Source organism: Cervus canadensis, chromosome 28, assembly GCF_019320065.1.
Source record: "Cervus canadensis isolate Bull #8, Minnesota chromosome 28, ASM1932006v1, whole genome shotgun sequence".
NCBI classification, from domain to species: Eukaryota; Metazoa; Chordata; class Mammalia; order Artiodactyla; family Cervidae; genus Cervus; species Cervus canadensis.
This window is the reverse complement of record NC_057413.1, coordinates 46841307-46854288: the sequence shown is the minus strand read 5'-3', so window position 1 is coordinate 46854288 and position 12982 is coordinate 46841307. Positions and strand designations below refer to the sequence as shown.

At 58.8% G+C, this 12982-nt stretch overlaps 1 protein-coding gene across 3 annotated transcripts in view; it reads left to right on the top strand.

The window, feature by feature from the left end:
* The window catches only part of TFEB (transcription factor EB), a 48092-nt gene extending 35724 nt beyond the window's left edge, over positions 1-12368 (top strand). For all 3 annotated transcript variants that reach the window (XM_043449859.1, XM_043449860.1, XM_043449858.1), the window contains exons 2-9: positions 5364-5577; positions 5665-5919; positions 6419-6496; positions 8326-8446; positions 8539-8595; positions 9293-9368; positions 10125-10272; positions 11264-12368. In XM_043449859.1, the coding sequence (XP_043305794.1) occupies positions 5380-5577; positions 5665-5919; positions 6419-6496; positions 8326-8446; positions 8539-8595; positions 9293-9368; positions 10125-10272; positions 11264-11752 (1422 nt within the window). In that variant the 5' untranslated portion in view covers positions 5364-5379 and the 3' untranslated portion in view covers positions 11753-12368. The remainder of the gene's footprint in view (positions 1-5363; positions 5578-5664; positions 5920-6418; positions 6497-8325; positions 8447-8538; positions 8596-9292; positions 9369-10124; positions 10273-11263) is intronic.
* Positions 12369-12982: the final 614 nt, after the last annotated feature.

Below are 12982 nucleotides of genomic sequence, written 5' to 3'. Positions count from 1 at the left end.
AGTCTGTGTCCTCTGGCGGCCACTGGGATGCTTTTCTGCTGGGCAGACACTTAGGAATGGAGTTGCTGGCTCTTGAGGCTCTATGTGTTTTCTGCTTCCTGCTCATATTTTTTAAAAGATCGCCTGGAAGGAGGAAAAGTCCCCAAGGCCGTTCAGGCCCCGCACGCAATTGAAGGGACGTACCTCAGCTCAGGGCTGTTTGGGGGGCCCCTCATGAAGGTCACGTCCCCTCCGAAGGCTGGTGTTGGGGGCTGTAGGGGCACCTGAGTTGGGCCCTGGGTGCTGGCATGTGGCTTCTGACCCTGGCCTGTGCTTCCGGAGGCCACTCAGTGTCCTCACCCAGGGTGCTCACCTGGCCTAATGACCACCTCGTTGAGCAAGGCAGGGCTTGGCCCAGATTCCAGGTGGGCCTGGGGAATCCCACCTTTGGACATGATTGGAAGCCGGTGGGGCTCCTCACAAACCCCTAGACGCTGCCTTACTCCCTTTCCCCTTGTTTTTAAAGAATCACAACAGAGACTTCCTTGGTGGTCCAGTGGTTAGAAATCTGTGCTTCCATGGCTAAGGGTGTGAGTTTGACCCCTGGTCAGGGACTTGGGATCCTGCATGCCTCGTGGTGCGAACACACACACACACACACACACACAAGAATCGTACAAGTAGCACGTCTTCATAATCCTAAAAGTTAACTGCTTCGAAAGTGGGATGAAAAACTCTAAGAACCCCTGTTTGCCCCCCACCCCCACCCCACTGCTCTTCCCCGGAGGTAACCACAGCGAACAGTTTTGGATGTTGGGGGCCCAGATGAGTGCATAAAGAGTAGCGACTGTGAATCAGGCTGCCTGGTTCAAACCGCCATCTTGCTACTTATCAGATATGTGACTTTGGACCAGTGACTTCACCTTTCTGCGCCTCAGTTTCTCCCTGGAAATTGAGGGCAATACTAGTAGTCACTGACTCGGGTTGTTGTGAAGAACAGATGAGTTAATATTTGAAAAGCCCCTAGCGTAGCCCTGACCGTTAGTAGGCATTCAGGAAGCATCCTGATTCTTCCAGTCTTTTCTATACATTTATTTATTTCCTGCCTCAGTGGGCTCTGGCTGTACATTTTATTCTGCAGTTCGATTTGTCCACTCAATGCTGTGTCTCTGAGATCTTCTTCCTGATACCCGAGACCTTCCTGTCTTGGGACCCTCTTTCTACTTGCCTCTCCTCACTGATCTCTCCCCATCTTTCCCCTCCCTCTGTCCACATCTTTCCTTGGGAAAGGTTCTGACCAGCTGTTCATACTAAGGTGTAAATGACTGACAAGCGAGGCCCTACACAGGCTGGTGTGAAACCACCTCTGGCCCCTGACCAGAGAAGGGCGTGCTTCAGAGAGGAGCCAGGATCCACCCACTATCGAATGCCTAAGGGCTGTTAGCCTGAAGAAGGAAATGGAAATCCACGGGATTCTTGCCTGGAGAATCCCATGGACGGAGGAGCCTGGTGGGCTGCAGTCCATGGGGTTGCAAAGAGTCAGACACGACTGAGCGACTGACACACACAGGGCTGTGAGGTGAGCTCTGTACACTCGCCGTGTCTCCTAGAATCCTCACAACAAGCCCATGAGGCAGCTGCCATCACTGGCTCCATTTTCCCCAAGGAAGAAACCAAGGTTGAGTGGCTTTCCCGACATCACCCAGCCAGTACAGGCAGAGCAGGCACTTTGGCTGCCTCCGTTGGATGGAGAAGCCCATTTTGGTCACACCTAAACTAGAACCCGGACACAGCTCAGCGGCAGGCTCCTGGTGTTACTGGGTTACGCACGGTGGAGCCTTGCCAGGCCTGGTAGGTCTGTGGTCAGATGTTGGGGAGGGTCTGGGGCATTTTGGACTTCCCGTGTCCCTCCTCTCAGCCCCTCCTGACCAGACTGGGCACCAGGGAGGCTGTGAGTGGCCCTTAGGCGCTGAGTGAGCACGTGTGCTTTGGAGCTTGCTGGGGAGGGGAGCCTGGAGGCAATGAGAGCCACTACCATCTGTGCCCTCTCCGGGACCACCCCATCTGCCCTTGGATTCCCTCACCCCTCAAGTCCCACCCTAAGCTCAACACCCATCCCACCGAGCCACACCACACCCAGAGCAACCCAGGCGGGGAGGTGGAGTGAGCAGAGGATGGGGCTGGGACTCAGAGAGTGGCAGCAGCTCTGTGGGGGGGTGACAGCTTTGGCAGTGGGGGTGGAGGTGGGGGAGCCACCCTCTGTCCGAGGACAGGGAACAAGCTATGGCGTTGGACACCCTCTGATGTGCAGACACCTTGCGGTTTGCAATTCAGCATCCTCTCCCTGAGGCTCTCTTAGACCCCACGTGAGTCGGGGTGGAGGGGAGCGGGCAGGGTTTCCTGCGTCCATTTTACAAATGAGCAAACTGAGGCTGGCACAGCCAGTGAGAGGCTTAGCTGGGGCCCGAGCCCAGGTTCTCACCCAGCCCTTTGTCAGAGAAACAAGGGGCTCGTTCTCCCCAAGTCCCCCCAGGGCCGGCTGGCACTGCCAGGCCCAGTGTCTGCATCGCCTCGCCGCCCGCTGGGGCCAACTGAAGTCAGATTGTTCCTGCTCACTGCTTGTGTGAGCAGGCAGGGGGTGCAGCTGTGAGGGGAGTGGGCCGGGGTCGGAGCCCATGAGGTCTGCAAGGCTGTAGTTGGGGAGGCGGCCCAAAGACAGGCCACCCCTCTGTGGGACCACAGGACGGCTGTGTCCCTGCCAAGGGACGGAGGAGGGCGGAGAAGGGGGGCGTCTGCCCCTTTCTCCATGGCGACTGTCCTGTTGGGAGCTGGCCAGAGACCCCTGGGGCTGAGGCAGCCTCTTCAGGAATTCCTAGCCTAAGGGGGCAGAAAATCAAGGAAGGGAGATGAGGTAATGGCCACTGACTACTCAGCCCTCAAGGTGGACGGAGCCTCTCCACTTTACGGGGCAGGCTGCAGGGCGGTGAGATGGAGCCCTGGCCTGGGGTCAGGTGGCTGGGGCCCCATTCCTGGCCCTGGATCAACCAGACGTGCAACCTGGGACAAACAGCTTCCCAGCTCTACACGGAGACATGATAGTCTGCAGAACCCCCACCCGCACCCACAACGGGCTGGGGGGCCAGACTGGCATTGGGTCCCGGCTCCGTCCCCGCTGCAGCATACTTAGCCTCCCTGTGCCACTGTCTCTCCTCATCTGTAGGAGCAGAATAATAACCAGAGCTACCAGAGGGGGCTGTTTGAGGTGAAAGGGTCTGGAACCCTGCCCAGCACACAGTGAATGCTCAGATAGGATGCAGATTATTATTAGTTCCCTGATCTGGTGATTTTCACTGAATATTTCCCAGTGTGTGCTCAGTCGCTCCGTTGTCTCTGACTCCTTGCAGCCCCATGGGTTGCAGCCCGCCAGGCTCCGCTGCATACAGAATTTTCCAGGCAAGAATACCAGAGTGGGGTGCCATTTCCTTCTCCAGGGGATCTTCCCAACACAGGGATCGAACCCATGTCTCCTGCATTGGCAGGTGGGTTCTTTACCACTAGCGCCACCTGGGAAGCCTGTATTTACCAGGACCTTCCTCTAATGCCAATGTAGTCTGATGTCTGGCACTTGGCAGAACATGTCAGCCTGTACTGCTTTCCTTTGTCACCCCCTGAGGCCTGGGTCTCATTCTGAGGACCTTGGGGTGCGGCTCTGGCCTCTGGTCTACACTGCGGCTGACCCGCCAGCCGTGTGCTGATCCACCACTTACCTACTCCGTTTACCAAGTGCCCTCGCTGCGCCCAGGGAGGACTAGGTGCCCCGAAGCGCCCTTCTCTGTGCAGGGTTACAGGGACCCAGGGACTTGCCTTTCTCACTTGCTGGACTGTAGATGCCATGATCTCAGGGCCTACAGCTGGCTCAGTGCTGGATGGCCAGTGCTGGTTCATAAATAGTAAACATTCCCTGTATACATTTGTAGAGGCCTGAGGCACAGCACTGAACAAGACAGACAAAATGCCTGCCCTGGGGGGAGTTTGCATTCCTGCTGAGAGAGAGATAGAGGATGAATTGAAATAACTAAGCAAAAATGCGTAATATTTAAGATGGTGATAAGTGCCATGGAGAAACATACAACAGGGAAGGGGCATAGAGTCGGGGGTGGGGGTGCTGGTTTTGCAGTGTTAAGTAGGGTAGGAGGTGACACGCTTGAGCGGTGGGGGTGAAGGAGGAGCCATGGTGGCATCCGGGGGATGGGCACCCCAGGCAGCGGGAAGCGCAGGTGCAAAGGCCCTGAGGCAGGAAGCATGCCTGGTGTGTTTGCGGCATTAGGTGTGGCTGGAACAGGTGGGACAGGAAGGAGCGTAGGAGGTTGATGGGGTCACCAGAGACCATCAGGTGGGGACAGATCAGAGAGGGCTTTTTATGGGAAGGACTTTGGCTTTTACACGGAGAGAAATGGGAACCAAGGAGAGTTCTGAGCCGAAACAGAGACAGTCTCTAACTCAGGTTGTAACAGGATCCCTCTAATTATCGAGTTGCAAGTAGAATGTCGTGGGGCCAGCAGGAGGTTAGGAGGCGCCGTCAGGAAGCCAGGTAAGGCATGGCAGAGCCTGGGTCCGCCCTGAGGGCAGCGAGGCGGGAGCAGAGGAGGATGTATCTGAGGTCATATCTGGCAGGCTTACCAGGTGGCATGAGAGAGAGAAAGGGGTCAAGACTGACTCCAAGTTTGGGGGGCTGACCTACTAGAACAAATGAGGGGAGCATGGACGAATCTCTGGCCCAAGAAACCAGCAGACTTGGATTTAAGTCTCGGCTTTGCCATCCACTTGCTCAGTGACCTTGAGCAAATCTCTCGCGCCCCCTTCCTGCTCCTGTGAAATGCGGTCACCTTTGTCCTGGTCTCTTCCCCAAGAGCCCCTGCAGTCTGTTTGGCTTGTTTTTGTTGTTGTTTTGTGTTTGTGTTTGGCCACACGTGCGGTTTGCGGGATCATAGTTCCCAGACCAGGGATTGAACCCGGGACCCCTGCAGTGGAAGCGTGTAGTCCTAAGCACCGGACTACCAGGGAAGTCACAGGAGATGTTAGAGACATGGGTTCCATCCCTGGGTCGGAAAGATCCCCTGGAGGAGGGCATGGCAACCCACTCCAGTATGCTTGCCTGGAGAATCCCCATGGACAGAGGAGCCTGGTGGGCTACAGCCCATGGGGGGTCGCATGGAGTCGGACACGACTGAGACGACTGAACACAGTTCCCAGACCAGGGACTGAACCCAGGCCCCCTGCAGCGGAAGCTCGGAGTCCTCAGCCCCGGACTGCCAGGGAAGTCCCGAGACCCCGCGCCAGCCGCAGGCCCGCCGCCTCACTGCCCGGCCCGCCCCCGTCCGCAGGGAGCCGGCAGCCGCCATGGCGTCGCGGATCGGGCTCCGCATGCAGCTCATGAGGGAGCAGGCGCAGCAGGAGGAGCAGCGGGAGCGCATGCAGCAGCAGGCCGTCGTGCATTACATGCAGCAGCAGCAGCAGCTGGGGGCGCCGCCCACCCCGGCCATCAACACCCCCGTCCACTTCCAGTCTCCGCCGCCAGTGCCCGGGGAGGTGCTGAAGGTGAGGCCTGGGGCTCGGCCCGTCCCCTCCACCCCCTGCCCCAGTCCCTCGGAGCTCCAGCCTTTCGCCTCCTCCCGCCTCTCCCAGGTGCAGTCCTACCTGGAGAACCCCACCTCCTACCACCTGCAGCAGTCCCGGGACCAGAAGGTGCGGGAGTACTTGTCTGAGACCTACGGGAACAAGTTTGCCGCCCACATCAGCCCCGCCCAGGGCTCCCCAAAGCCCCTGCCAGCCGCCTCCCCAGGCGTGCGGTCCGCACACGTGTTGTCGTCCTCAGCCGGCAACAGTGCTCCCAACAGCCCCATGGCCATGCTGCACATCGGCTCCAACCCCGAGCGGGAGGTGAGTGAGGAGCTGGCCAGTGCCTGCCACCCGCGGAGCTGGGGCCCCGTGCTGTGCTCCTGAGGCTCCCAGTCTAACGGCAGAGGCAAGGCACTGCCCTCAGGGAGCCCCGGTCTGAGGGGAGACACAGCCCTGCCCTCAGGGAGCCCCAGTCTCCCAGGAGAAACATCATCCCTAGTTCGGAAAGCTCTGCTAGGAAGAAACAAGAGACTCATACCGGAATGCCCAGCACACCTGCAAAGCCATGTCCTGACAGAAGGTATAAAGCAATCTCCCTGGGCAACTTGGCTCCCTAGGAAGAGCCCTAACCTGGGCCTTGGGGCCTGGGGAACCCGGACAGCTCATCATCTCTCTGGGCCTGTTCCCTTATCCCCAGATGAGCGGGTGGGGTGTGGGCTCCAGGGTCCCTCAGGTCAGTGGCTGTCCAGTACCCCTTCCCCTCTGCCTTTCTCCAAGTGCCTTCTCCCACAAAGAGACTTTTTTTTTCTTCCTGTTTCAGTTTGATGTCATTGACAACATTATGTGTCTGGACGATGTCCTGGGCTTCATCAATCCTGAAACTCAGATGCCCAACACGGTACTGCTGGCCGGGGCGGGGCCGGTGTGTTAGGGGGAGGGGCAGAGGCCCCCCAAGAGCCGTGACCCAGGGGAGAACTAGAGACAGGGTCCTCACCTGGGCGGAGATGGTGTCTCGCTGCAGAGATGAGAATCACCTCCACCCAACCATGTGACGAGGGCCAGACTCGGCAGAATTGTGCATCCAGAGACATGTCCCTTAGCCTGTGTGCGTGGTGGGGCTTCAGTGGGGAGGGGTGTCTGGGGAAGGCTGCCCGAGTTAGGATGGGGGCAGGGGGGCAGGCACTGGTGCTGAGGGGAGCAGTGTGGCTCTAGGAAGGCCTGGAGCAGATAAGTTCCTTTGGGATATGGGGCTCCTCTCCTCTACCTGGTAAAGAATCCGCCTGCAACGCAGGAGACCTGCGTTCGATTCCTGGGCTGGGGAGATCCCCTGGAGAAGGGAAAAGCTAGCTACCCACTCCAGTATTCTGGCCTGGAGAATTCCATGGACTGTATAGCCCATGGGATTGCAAAGAATCAGACACAACTGAGTGACTTTCACTCCTCTACCAAGGGCTTCGCTGGCGGCTCAGACGGTAAAGAATATGCCTGCGATGCAGAAGACCTGGGTTCCATCCCTGGGTTGTGAAAACGCCCTGGAGAAGGGAATGGCTACCCACTCCAGTATTCTTGCCTGGAGAATCCCATGGACAGAGGAGCCTGGTGGGCCACAATCCATGGGTTCCCAAAGCCTGGGGCCGGCTGAGCACAGGCCTGCGCCCCTCCCTCTGAGGGGGAAGTGCTATCCGGCCTGCTTGGTCCCCTGCCTCCAGCAGCCTCTTAGCCGCATTCACGGTCCAGGTTTCCCCCACAGGTCCCGGGGTGGGTGGGAAGGGGCCAGGCTTAGAATCTAGATGCCTGTCTTTGGCTGTGACCTGGGAAGTCCCTTAACTGTTCTGAACCCCTGGGGATGGTGCCTTCCACCCACAGGATGGTGGGCAAATTAGATAGGGCCAGACACTGGGGGCGAGTTCTGTGCAATGGGGGGCAGGTATTTACACTGAGCAGTTGAAACTGGGGCATCTCTCCCCTTTTTTTGGAGTTCCATGAACCTTAGCTGCTCACTCCCGCCCTCGGGGCCCCGGCTCTCGACACTGTGGGAAGTCAGGGAGTCAGTCCTCCACGACCGCCGCCCTGGGACCAGTGCCCAGTGGCTCAGCGGGATGGGAAGCCTGCTGCTGCCAGCAGGGCCGTGGAGGGCTGGGAGGAGAGAGGGCAGGGCACAGCGTCTGGCTCTGTCAGTGGTTCCCCCTGTACCCTGCAGGGTTCTCGGCCTGTGATCTTGCTTTTTGTGCACATGTGGTGGGAGATCTTTCCAGAGCTCAGATCTGTTCCTGTGGGGCCCCCGTTTAACCCCTCAATGGCTGCCTGTCGCCAAGCGCCAGGGTCTCTGCAAGTGGAAGCTGCCCTCCCAGGTCCCCCAGCATCGCCTACCTCACGCTCTGCACTCTGGCAGCTCCTCCTGGCCAGCTTCTCTGCTCAGCCACCCTCAGCCTGCAGTGCCCTTCCTCACCACGCCCTCTGGAAACCTTCCAGAAACTCCAGATTAGGTGCCCCTCCCCCGGGCTTCCACAGGCCATATCTCCCCTCCCGCCGATTCCAGCAGCACTGGCTGGCTGCTCGCTGAGGGCAGGGGCCGCCTCTTCTTCAGCTCTGGACTCTGCCCGGGCTCTGACCCCAGCGCGGCCGCTGTCCTGGGAAATCGCTATTGCTGGGGCGATGGGCCCTGGGGACACCCCCCCACAGAACGGGGGCCACTCACCGAGTCTTCTTCCTCGCCTCTTCCTGCAGCTGCCCCTGTCCAGCAGTCACTTGAATGTGTACAGTGGGGACCCCCAGGTCACCGCCTCCCTGGTGGGCGTCACCAGCAGCTCCTGCCCAGCCGACCTGACGCAGAAGCGTGAACTCACAGGTACCGCCCCGCTGCCTCCTGGCGGCATGCCCCCCATCCCGGCTGGGTCTCCCCAGCGCCTCACCTCCCAGCTCTCCTCTCCTGTTCTCCAGATGCTGAGAGCCGAGCCCTGGCCAAGGAGCGGCAGAAGAAAGACAATCACAACCTCAGTGAGTCTCCCCTGCCCCTCTTCCTCCTCTCACCTGGGCTGGCTCCAAAGCTACCCTCTGATCTGCAGCTTCTAGGAAGGATTCCTTACATGAGGCCTTAAAATCCTGGCATTGGCGTGACTGGATTCAGCCTCTTCCCACCAGTCCTTGCTAGGAGGTAGGGGAGAGAGGCGCTCCAGGGAAGAGATATTCATGAAATTCCCAGAACTTCAGAGGGAATGAGTTTATCAGACTGTTTTCTTTAGGGCGTGGAGCATTCTGAGCAGTGGAGAGAGGCCTCTCCAGGCAGCTTTGTCCCCCCTTAATCATGTCTGGCCTGCCCCCAACCCCCCACCCCCACAGCCACCCTATTTGGCTGTGGGGATGGTGATTCAGTTGCTCAGTCATGTCCGACTCTTTGAGACCCCATGGCCTGCAGCACGCCAGGCTTCCCTGTCCTTCACCATCACCCAGAGCTTGCTCAAACTCATGTCCATTGAGTCAGAGATGCCATCCAACCATCTTGTCCTCTGTCGTCCCCTTCTCCTCCTGCCCTCAGTCTTTCCCAGGGTCTTTGCAATGAGTTGGCTCTTCGCCCATGTAGTGGTCACCCGTTCCTTCCCAGAAGGACTAAGGCATCCCTCCTTGGGCTGGACCCTTCTCCCCAGGTGGGGTCCTCATCTCCCTAATTGTTTCCCCTGAAATTTGTTACTTCTAGTTGAGAGGCGACGGAGGTTCAACATCAATGACCGCATCAAGGAGCTGGGCATGCTGATCCCCAAGGCCAATGACTTGTGAGTGGATTTCCTAGAGGAAGGGGAGGGGAGGGCAGCAGCTCACAGGTATTATCTGCTGGTTGCCAGGGGGGAGGGATGGGAAGAAAATCCCCTTTTGCTTCTTAAAGATCTTATCATGTTTGGGAAAAGAAGAACCTTCCATCTCCCAACTAAGAAAGGCTCAAGACAGGAAGGAGGAGTCCAGGTCCCAGAAGTGAGGGTGGGGTCAGGGGGGCTCCTGGAGGAGGAGTCACGCTAGGAAAGTTTGCTGAGGCCACCAGACTGGTGCAGAGGTGGTCTGGGGGCAGGAGTCATGAGGGCTGAGAACAGGTGTGGGTTTTGGTGGCAGAAATGGGAGGCCTGGGGAAGGAGGCTGCTCTGAATTGCCTGGTTCCTGGGATTGCAATGCAGGAGAATGGGTTCCCTCCCTGGGTCAGGAAGATCACCTGGAGAAGGGAACAGTGTTCTTCCCTGGGAAATCCCATGGACAGAGATGCCTGGCGGGCTCCAGTCCACGGGGTCACACACTAACCCTTTCACTTGGGATTAACGAGGTGGGTGGTGGCCCCACAGTCACTTGGGAGGGCCCATTTGCAGATGGAGATTGGCCTCCTCCATAAATAGGGGTTGGTCAGGTCTGGGGTATGGGGCAAAGTTGGGACAGGCAACATCAACTCTGAAACCACAGCAGGGTTTTACGTCCACTCACAAAGCTCCTGGCAAATCCTTGCCCCCTCCTCTGAGCATGAGCCTCTGATTCTGCCTGGCCTGCAGGGACGTGCGCTGGAATAAGGGCACCATCCTCAAGGCCTCTGTCGACTACATCCGGAGGATGCAGAAGGACTTGCAGAAGTCCCGGGAGCTGGAGAACCATTCTCGGCGCCTGGAGATGACCAACAAGCAGCTCTGGCTCCGTATCCAGGTCTGGGCCTTGCACCTGGTCCTCTTGGGTAGCTCTGACTCCTGACCTCTGGCCTGAGTCCTGACCCCAGGGGCAGTGCTTACACTTCTGCAGTTGGAGATGGAGGGATGATCCCCATGGGGAGGGAGGACGTATCAGTCAGGATGTTACTGTTGGGTAACAATCCCCAGCAACTTTAAGCAGCAGATGTCAGCTGGAGGGTCTGCTCTGCGAGACTCTCATTTTAGGATTCAGGCTGGTGGACAGGCACATCTAGAGCTGTCCCATGTCACTCTTAGGGTCCCTTCTGCTCACATTTCCTTGATCAATGCATGTGCTTGCATTGATGCATGTGCTTGCCCCCACAAGGGGGGCAGGAAAGGGTAAATGTACCTCTGTGGGAGGCAGAGAGCTGGAATTACTTGGCAGGGAGTACCCACAGTGAGCAAGAGAAAGAACAAAGGCTTGGGAAAGTCTATGCTACCACCTAGAGCCACCTAGTCCTGGCTCTGTTGTTGAAGGCCTTTTGTCTTCTTTGGGCCTGACACTGGTCACCTATATGAAGGGCGATTGGACTGCAGCTTCAAAGATTTTCTATTTCTTATGGTAGATAATACAATTCACATTGCAATCCAGCACACATAGTCAGCTCAAAGTGAAAAAAAAATCAAAGTTTCATGAAAGAACCCTCATCCTTAATAGATGCAATGCATTCTGATAATTTCTAGTCTAGTCTAGTCTAGGCAAGTCTATTTCAATTAAAAAAAAAATAGAAAGAGAGCTGGTCAAGACTCAACTGTAGTGGTTTCCCAACCCACTAATGAGTTGCGACTTGTAGCTGGAAAACACGCTGGTGAAGACTCTAGAGCTGCCCTATACTTGCTCCCAGCTGAGATATTTTGTGGTCTTGGGTGTCACAAAGGGAGGGTCAAGGGAAGCAGCGGGGGCTGGGGTGGGCGGCAGCAAGTTCCCAGGGGTGGGCGCCTCCAGCCTCTGTCTGTCCTGCCCGCAGGAGCTGGAGATGCAAGCTCGGGTGCACGGCCTGCCCACCACCTCGCCCTCCGGCATGAACATGGCCGAGCTGGCCCAGCAGGTGGTGAAGCAGGAGCTGCCCAGTGAGGAGGGCCCGGGGGAGGCCCTGCTATTGGGGGCCGAGGTCCCCGACCCCGAGCCACTGCCGGCCCTGCCCCCCCAGGCCCCGCTGCCCCCTCCAGCCCAGCCGCCCCAGCCACCGTCCCCATTCCATCACCTGGACTTCAGCCACAACCTGAGCTTTGGGGGCGGGGGCAACGAAGGGCCCCCGGGCTACCCCGAACCTCTGGGGCCAGAGCATGCCTCCCCGTTCCCCGATCTGTCCAAGAAAGATCTGGACCTCATGCTCCTAGACGACTCCCTGCTCCCACTGGCCTCCGACCCCCTCTTCTCCACCATGTCCCCTGAGGCCTCCAAGGCCAGCAGCCGCAGGAGCAGCTTCAGCATGGAGGAGGGCGACGTGCTGTGACCTGGGCGACAGGGGCGGGCCTGGGGGCTGGGAGGGCCAGGACCACCGCCCCCCCACCCTTCAGGCGGCACTTGTGTGTGAAGGAGCCCCTGCCCGGCCTCACTCCTCCTGTTGGCCCCCCCACCCCGTGTGGACATAGAGCCCGCTTGGCAGCCCGTGGATTGGAAGCCCCCCGCCCGGGGGCAGCCCTCTTCACCTGGCCGGGCAGGAATAGGCCTGCAGCCCGGCCCCTCCCAGAGATGAAATCGCGAGGGCAAGGTGAGGGGGTGCCGCAGAGGGGGACAGGGTGTGCTGGGGGTAAGAAGACATCTTACCTTCGCGCCTGGTCCCCCCACCAGTGAAGGAGGACTCGTTGGAGCCAGGGGTCCAGAAGTTCCTTCTCGGAGGCACGGACTGGTCCAGGGGTGCCCAGGCCTGCCTTTCTGGCACTCCCCCACCCACAGGTGGGGCCCCCCACCCCCCTTTGGTGCTAACAGCTCTCCTCCTGGTGGTGTGAGGGCGGGGGTGGCCAGAAGAGGGGGCGCTGGGTTCAAGCTAGAATGTGGGGTCACTGCTGGATGAGCAGCTCCCCTCGAGGCTCCCCACTTTGTGCCTTTAGTAAACACTGTGCTTTGTACTGGCTTGTCCTGTCTCTTTGAGGGGGGGGTCTGGAGGCCAGCAGACACCGGGGAGGAATCAACCCAATGGGCTCACAGTTCCAATGCCCCTGAAGGGGATCCGCGATGGGAGATACAGACAGAAGGGACTGAGTCCATCGCCTGGAACCCCCCATCTCCCTAGCAGTGCCCCCTCGGAAGCTAGAGATGGAGCCTCACTTAGGGGTCTTGGGTGCTGCTGGGGGCTGTGTCCCTCCCCGCGGCCACAAGGTGGCGCTGCCGCCCCGCCGGTCTCACACCTGCAGCTGAGGCCTGAGTTGGCCTAGCCGGTGACTGGGAGACCCCGTTGCTTGGAAACCAAGTCTACTGCTCCTGGGCACTGTGGGCCGAGGACGGTGGGCATGTTTCTCCTGTCCCCACCCCCAGTTCTCTCCTCTCCATAGGTGGGCTGCCTGCTCTGTGGGGGCAAGGCCCAGGACAAGCTCCCTAGGTTATAAGGGGCTCTGCCCTGTGGGTTAAGGGAAAGAGGGACCCGTGTGAACTACAGTTTGGGAGGAGGTGGGACCACAGGAGGCCGGGTGGAACCAGGGCGAAGGTTCTGCTCTGGCACCCGCAGGCAGTGAGACCCCCCAAA